This window comes from Osmerus mordax, chromosome 23, assembly GCF_038355195.1.
Source record: "Osmerus mordax isolate fOsmMor3 chromosome 23, fOsmMor3.pri, whole genome shotgun sequence".
In the NCBI taxonomy this organism is placed as follows: Eukaryota; Metazoa; Chordata; class Actinopteri; order Osmeriformes; family Osmeridae; genus Osmerus; species Osmerus mordax.
Window position 1 is genome coordinate 944,839 of NC_090072.1, and position 7,500 is coordinate 952,338.

The 7,500-nt window shown below is 51.9% G+C and overlaps 2 protein-coding genes and 1 long non-coding RNA gene across 3 annotated transcripts in view; 2 read left to right on the top strand and 1 right to left on the bottom strand.

Annotated features, from left to right (window-relative positions):
• Positions 1-109: 109 nt before the first annotated feature.
• On the bottom strand, positions 110-2,996 carry fga (fibrinogen alpha chain; the record flags this gene model as incomplete). Its single annotated transcript, XM_067261971.1, is given in 12 exon segments — positions 110-230; positions 232-318; positions 320-586; positions 588-962; positions 1,271-1,302; positions 1,305-1,415; positions 1,709-1,724; positions 1,726-1,755; positions 1,757-1,857; positions 1,860-1,893; positions 2,082-2,223; positions 2,986-2,996. Coding segments are annotated over 12 exon segments (1,327 nt in total), but the record flags the coding sequence as incomplete, so codon positions are not given.
• A 2,138-nt stretch (positions 2,997-5,134) lies between these two features.
• On the top strand, positions 5,135-5,987 carry LOC136967588 (uncharacterized). The gene is made up of 3 exons (XR_010879508.1): positions 5,135-5,453; positions 5,707-5,807; positions 5,917-5,987. It is a non-coding gene; the product is annotated as an uncharacterized lncRNA (long non-coding RNA).
• Positions 5,988-6,041: 54 nt separating this feature from the next.
• The window catches only part of LOC136967973 (uncharacterized), a 13,118-nt gene continuing 11,659 nt past the window's right edge, over positions 6,042-7,500 (top strand). The window contains exons 1-5 of the mRNA XM_067261972.1: positions 6,042-6,045; positions 6,097-6,227; positions 6,460-6,548; positions 6,753-6,852; positions 7,387-7,430. Of these exons, the coding sequence (XP_067118073.1) occupies positions 6,042-6,045; positions 6,097-6,227; positions 6,460-6,548; positions 6,753-6,852; positions 7,387-7,430 (368 nt within the window). The remainder of the gene's footprint in view (positions 6,046-6,096; positions 6,228-6,459; positions 6,549-6,752; positions 6,853-7,386; positions 7,431-7,500) is intronic.

Consider the following 7,500-nt stretch of genomic DNA (forward strand, 5'->3'; position numbering starts at 1 on the left):
GTAGGAAATGCTAACTTAGCGTAGGCTAGGCTAGCTCAGCATAGGCTAGGCTAGGCTAACTCAGCATAGGCTAGGTTACAATAGACAAATTATTCTATGTCCAAAGTACCTTTTCCTACATAATCCGCCTTGCGCTGGACGCGCGCGGCGCTCTTCACGCTGCGGGCGTGGAAGTCTGGGACGTCGTCATCCGTGTCGTCCCGGAAGAACGCGCCCAGATCCATCCCGCCCCATCTTGGTGTTATCCAGTAGCGTTCCTCCCTTGGTGTCGGTGGGGCCCTTGGAGCCTGAGAGAGGCGGGCGGAGGAATGACGCCCAAATCCACCTTCCCTCCTCCGCTGATCTCACATCCTCCCTGGGACGACGTCACTTCCTCCCGCACCTCGGACCCGCCCCCTTTGCTAACCGTGGTCGTCTTCACCGACTTGGTGCAGGACGAGGAGGAGGACGTGACCTTGACTGACCCTCCTCCTCCTGCTCCTCCTCCCATCCCCGTGAAGAAGTCATCCATCCCTCCCAGCCCTCCGCCTCCCAGTGTCGTGATGGTCTTCGTCCCCCCGCCAACCGGTGACACCCTTGCCCCCCCCCGACAGCAATGAGGAGGAGGACGAGGAGTAGGAGGAGGACGAAGCCATACCTGGGGACCTTGCTAACGGTTTGCCCCCCCCCGGGGACGACGGACTGGACCCCTCCGCCTCCAGGGTGAACTTGACCCCCTTGACCTCTGGGAAGAAATTCCTTTTCTGGAGCCCGGATTTGAAGCGATCGTCCACGATGACGTCCTTCAGAGGCCGGCTCTTCAGGACGCGCAGGACTGAGACTGTTTCCACTCTCCGGACCTCCTGGACGCTGAGCGCGTCCAGCTGTTTCTCCAGCCCCGCGTAGCCCTCATTGTCCAGTTTGTACTGAACGTAGCCCTTACAGGAGCCCTTGCAGGAGCGCAGCTTGATGTCTATGTCCACCTGGGAGAGGGGGAGGGGAGGGAGGAAGGGGGGAGGAAGGGTGGGGGGGAAGAAGGAGGAAGGAAGGGGGAACAATGTAGGTCTGTGGTCTTACAAAATGGTGAATTGTACCTCCACCCATTCCTCCACCCCTCCCTCCTCCCATCCCTCCATCCATCCCTCCTCCCATCCCTCCTCCCACCCTCCTCCCATCCCTCTTCCCATCCCTCCTCCCATCCCTCCATCCATCCCTCCTCCCATCCCTCCTCCCACCCTCCTCCCATCCCTCTTCCCATCCCTCCTCCTACCCTCCCTCCACCCTCCCGTACCTCCAGCCGCTGCATGGCGACCACCTGCTCCTGACGGAGCTCTTCAGGGTGTTAAGGAGTGTTAGCTGCCGGTCGATCTTGATCTTCAGGTCCACGATCCTCTGCCTCAGACGCTCCACCACATCATAGTAGTTGTTGTCATCGCCTGTAGACGGGGAGACAGGGGAGGGGGGAAGGGGGGGAGGGGGAGGGGGGGGGAGGAGAAGAGGGTGAGTGACGGAGAGAGGCAGGGAAGTGGAGAGAGTCTGTTCGTGTTGCCAATCTGTCCAACTGTCCACATATCCATCTATCTATCCATCTAGCCTTCCATATATCCATCCATCAGTTTAACCATTCATCCATCTAATGTATCCATCCATCTGCACATCCATCCATCCACCTCCACATCCATCCATCCACCTCCACATCCATCCATCCAGCCGAGTGGCCGAGTCTCACCTGAGTTTGTGACCAGCTTCTTCCCTCAGGTAGTCGTAGGTCTGTTGTGGACGCCTGCTCTGTGGAGCGATACTTCCCCTGGTTCTCCGACAGTAGCTTCCGGATCTTTTCTATCTTCTTCAGGAGGTCCACGTCAGACTTGTCCAGCAGCCCTGAATCCTGCAGCCGGAGGGACACTTAGGACCCTGGGGGGGGAGTGGGGGGATGAGGGTGAGGAGGGGGAGAGGGTGAGGAGGGGGAGAGTGAGGTGAAAGGGGGGGGAGAGAAGAGAGGGACGACAGACTAGGTTAGACCAAGTTTTTTCATGTGGGTGTCGTCTTAACAGAACTCACCCCAATCAGAGTTGTAACAGGAGCCCCTCCCTCCAACTCACCCAATCAGAGTCGTAGCAGAAAGGCCACTCCTTCTCTGTGGCACACTTGTCAGCCTTGTATCCATGCTCGATCGGCCGAGTCCCCCTGGGGTTTAAGACTGTCCCCTCCCCCTCCCCCTCCTCCCCTCCTCCCCCTCCTGAGCTGGGAGGGGGGGAGGGGGGGAGTGTGAGAGAGAGAGGTAGGGGGAGGAAGGAGGGAGGGTGAGAGAGAGAGGTAGGGGGAGGAGGGAGGGAGGGTGTGAGAGAGAGAGGTAGGGGGAGGAGGGAGAGGTGAGAGAGACAGAGGTAGGGGGGAGGAGGGAGGGTGAGAGAGACAGAGGTAGGGGGAGGAGGGAGAGGTGAGAGAGACAGAGGTAGGGGGAGGAGGGAGGGTGAGAGAGACAGAGGTAGGGGAGGAGGGAGGGAGGGTGAGAGAGAGAGAGAGGTAGGGGGAGGAGGGAGAGGTGAGAGAGACAGAGGTAGGGGGAGGAGGGAGGGTGAGAGAGACAGAGGTAGGGGGAGGAGGGAGGGAGGGTGAGAGAGACAGAGGTAGGGGGAGGAGGGAGGGTGAGAGAGACAGAGGTAGGGGAGGAGGGGAGGAGGGTGAGAGAGACAGGGGTAGGGGGAGGAGGGAAGGGAGGGTTGAGAGAGACAGAGGTAGGGGGAAGTGGGGGAGGGAGGGTGAGAGAGACAGAGGTAGGGTCAGGGGAGGGAGAGGAGAGGGTAAACATCATTTTGACTGCTGCCACAGTAGAAACTCACCACCTCTATACGACTGTGTTTAACTTAACTGTACTAGTGCTGTCAGTTAAACGCGTCAATTTTTTTCTTCAATAAGATCTGAATGGAAAGTTTACTTTTAAAAACTTGCCAAATGGTTCCATTGACAAGACCAAAGTGATCTGTGTGTTTTGTCATTGTGAACTGAGCTATCATCGCAGCACGTCCAGTCTGAAATACCACTTGATGGCCAAGCACACAGCTGATGCAAATTCTCCGCCCCCGTCGTCAAAACCAGGCGATTGCAATGTTGTTTTCAATTTTAAAAAAAATTGGCACTAAGCAATCCGATCCACTTTTCATGTTGATAAGAGCATTAAAATGAGAAAAAATAATGGGACAAAAAGAAATCAAGGGACATTTACAATAGATAAAAATGTGCGATTAATTGCGATTAATTGCGAGTTAACTATGACTATGACTATTAATCGCGATTAAATATTTTAATCGTTTGACAGCACTACTTTGTACATTAAAAAAAAAGTACTGATGCTTTTGACCAATCAATTCCAGCTCAGTAGCCTATCAGTATAAGGCTCAAACGTACAGAACATGCCCACCCCTGTGCAGACAGATCTGTTAGATACGCTGTAATGAGAACCTAGCTAACCTAGCTACACTAACACTGAATCAAAATGGTTTCTAAAGAAATAGAAATACTAGAACCAATGAGATAAACATTGTATGAAGCGACACTCAAATGTGTTTTGAATTGGTATATTTAAACATTGAATACACAATTACATAATTCTGTATTTAAATTAGTTACTTGACACATACACAAAATATGCTGATGTGAAATGTGTCGTTTTAAGACAAACATAAACAAACTCTGCTGCTCCAAAGTACTAAAGATGTTTCATCCTCTCTTCCTTTCTGTCAACACTTCTTCCAATTCTCATTTCCCAAATCATCCTTAACTATCTCTCTCTAAAATCTTCTCTATTTCTTTCTCTTCTCTAAAAATCATCCTCTTTTTCCTCCACCGTCCATAGTCATCCCTCCTTCCTCCCTCGTCCGTCCTACCAAGGCAGAGGCCAGGGCAAAGCAGGCCCAGACAAACCAGTGTGAGTCGTCTCTCCATCGTTCTCTCTTCTTCTGAGTACTGCTTCCTCTTCTCTCTGTCCCCCCTGCTTAAACCACACTGGGTCTGTGGGGTGTGTGTGTGCAGGTGTGTGATTGTCTGTGTGTGTGTGTGTGTTGATGTCCGTGTTTGTGTGTGATGTTCGTGTGTGTGTGTGTGTGTGATGTCCAGCTCATGGTTAGTCACTGTTTGTCTAACACACACAAACACTGTTGTGCAACACTGAGGTCTCAGTGTACTCACTTGATGTTGTTTAAAGTGTTTTTTTTGGGAGGGGGGGGTCGGGGAGTTTGCAGACATCTCTCCCGCCCCCCTCCCTCCCCTCTCTCTATCCCCCTCACCTTGCAGTCTCAACCTCTCTCTCTTTCTCACTCCTTTCTCCTCTCTGTCTCCCCTCCCCACTCACACTCATACTCTCTCTCTCATTCTCTCTCCCCTCCCCACACACACTCATACTCTCTCTCTCATTCTCTCTCCCCTCCCCACTCACACTCATACTCTCTCTCATTCTCTTTCTCCCTCTAATGTTTTGATGACACAGGAGTTATTTGGAAGAGCTTGTCTGTCCTTCAGAGCTGTCCTAATGACACTCACAGCCCATACTCACATACTCACACACACACACACACACACACTCACACACTCACACACACACACACACAACTACTGCCCACACACACACACATGCTCCAAATACGGTAAGGTAACATCCTGTAGGAACTCGTTTCTGGAAAGTGACTTTGTAACTTCCAGTCTGATCAATGCATGTGATTAGTCACGACTGATTGATAACCCAGTCTTCGTTGTGAAACGAGAAGATTATTATGTTTCAAAACTTAACTTGTGTTTTCAGGAGTCTGTGACTCTGGGCTGAGATAAAAACACAAGCCTACTTGTACTCCGTGAGTACAGTACTCTGTATCCACTCGCACTATATTAGCCTACATGTTGAAAAAAACCTTGAAATGCCTAATCGTTCACATTTACTTTTTCCAACTTCCGTCAGACCATATCTATCTACTTCCGTTTGGACTAGTTCTAGTTGTGTGGTTCTAGTTGTTCTTAGTTTGTGTGGCTCGGTTCAGTAATTTTATTGTAACTGACCGCCACCTACCGGCCGTAGTTAGCAACTACAATGTAGTGACTGAAGAATGGTTCCGGCCAGGTCACTACACACGCTAGATTCTACACGGACTGTTTTTGTTGACGGACGGGTCCATGTTTCTCCCGCTACCTTGAATTTAGAGCAGACTCCTTAAAATTATATAACATAAAGTTGTTTTATAATGTCGCATTTTTCACATCTAATTCGTACTGTCCACGCGTCTTCTTTACAACGGTTGTCGCATGCATCTCTCACGAGAACCACCTGCACTTTTGTATCGACGGCCGATCGCTTCCAGCAACATCAGAAAGTGCGAGAGACGGGTGTTTGTACAGAGAAAGGACCAGACTATATTCTTCCTCGGCGGAGAAAACCATTCGGATAGGATGCGCGTCTGGCTTTTGGGGGGACACTGCAACCTCCGGTAAGGACCTTCGGAGTTAGCCAGCCAGCTAGCCCAGTGATACAACCGTCAGTGAATATTACTGTCGTACAAGGTTGCTAGGTTGTCTGTCATGTGACTTGAAGCCAACCTTTACCCTACATAGACTAAAAGTTAGATGTCTCATTCATTTATTTTGTGTCATGTTTGTTTGTGTGTACGTTTTCCGTTGTGTGATTCTGTGATATCCGTGTGTGTGATACGTGTGATATGTGATACGTGTGTGTTCTCCCAGTGCCACAGCTGATCTATGGAGGAAAGCTGGACTTCCTGGTGTTTGACTACCTCAGTGAGATCACCATGTCTCTGCTTCACCGCCGCAAGACCAAGATGCCTGTGAGGCTCTCTCATCCATCCATCATCCATCCATCATCCATCCATCATCCATCCATATCATCACGGTGCTTCAGTGGTATATCAGTAATATATAATCTTCCTCTCCTAGAACATGGGCTATGCTCCAGACTTCGTCCAAGTAGCCATCGCTCCCTTCATCAACGACATCCACAAAGAAAGGTGTGTGTGTCTGTGTGTGAGACTGAGTGAGTGTGTGTGATATCTGTGTGTACTATGTGTGTGTGTGTGTGATATTTGGGTGTAATATGTGTGTGTGTGTGTGCGGCAGGTATCCGTGTGGTCAGTAACGCTGGGGGGGTCAACCCTCTGGCCTGTGCCGCAGCCATCCAGGAAGTGGTTAACAAGGCCGGCCTACCGCTCAAGGTTGCCGTGGTGACCGGAGATGACCTCATGCCTCATGTAAGGACGTGACATCGACTTGTTCTACATCCTAAATCATGCACTCCCTTTTAGTTATCTGATCTACATGCTCCTGTCCCTTCCACTCCTCTCCTTTCCTCTCCCTTCCTCTCTCTCCTCCTTCCTCTCTCCCTCTCTCCCCCTCCTCTCTCCTCTCTCCCCCTCCACTCCTCTCCTCCCCCCCTCTTCCCCCCACTCCCTCCTCCTCTCCTCCTCCCTTCCTCTCCTCTAGAAAGCTTCTCTCTCAGAGTTGAGGATGGCTGATGGAATGAGCAAAAAGAGGCTTCCTAAAACCGTCCATAGTATGAATGCTTATCTGGGGTAGGACACACACACACACTCTCACACACACACCACATACATCACGCCACACACACACCCTTCTCCATGACTCTGCTGTAGAACATAAAGGTTTGTGGACCAATGGAGAGCAGGGCTGCAGTTGTTATGACAATAGAACGTTCACATTGTAACCCTTAACAACAGAGTTCTGGAACATTCCTCCTTGTTTCCCCGCCCCCCCAGTGCAGTCCCCATCCAGAGGTGTCTGGACCAGGGTGCTGACATTGTGGTCACAGGGAGGTGTGTGGACAGTGCTGTAGCACTGGGACCGCTCATGCACACGGTACGACTGTGTGTGGGGGTGTGTGGGGGGGGGGCTGTGTGTGTGGGGGGGCTGTGTGTGTGTGGGGGGGGTTTTGGGGTGGGGCTGTGGGGGTGTGTGTGTGGGGGGGGGGTGTGTGTGTGGGGGGGGCTGTGTGTGTGTGGGGGTGTGTGTGTGGGTGTGTGTGTGGGGGGGGGGCTGTGTGTGGGGGGGGCTGTGTGTGTGGGGGGGTTTTGGGGTGGGGCTGTGTGTGTGGGGGTGGGGGTGGGGGGGGCTGTGTGTGTGTGGGGGTGTGTGTGTGGGGGGGGTGTGTGTGTGGGGGGGCTGTGTGTGTCGGGGTGTGTGTGGGGGGGTCTGTGTGTGTGGGGGGGCTGTGTGTGTGGGGGGGGCTGTGTGTGTGTGTGAGAATGTGTATAATATAGTTGCATGTGTATTGTGAATCAAGAATTGTAACAACTGTGAACTGTGTTTAAACTCTGCAGCTTTGTGTGTGTGTGTGCGTGTGTGTGTGTGTGTGTGTGTGTGTGTTTAATGTCTCTGTTTTATCTCTGGCAGTTTGGGTGGGAGAGAGACGACTATGATCTGCTGGCAGGAGGAAGGTAAACACACACGCACGCACACACACACACACGCACACACACACACGCACACACACACACACACGCACGC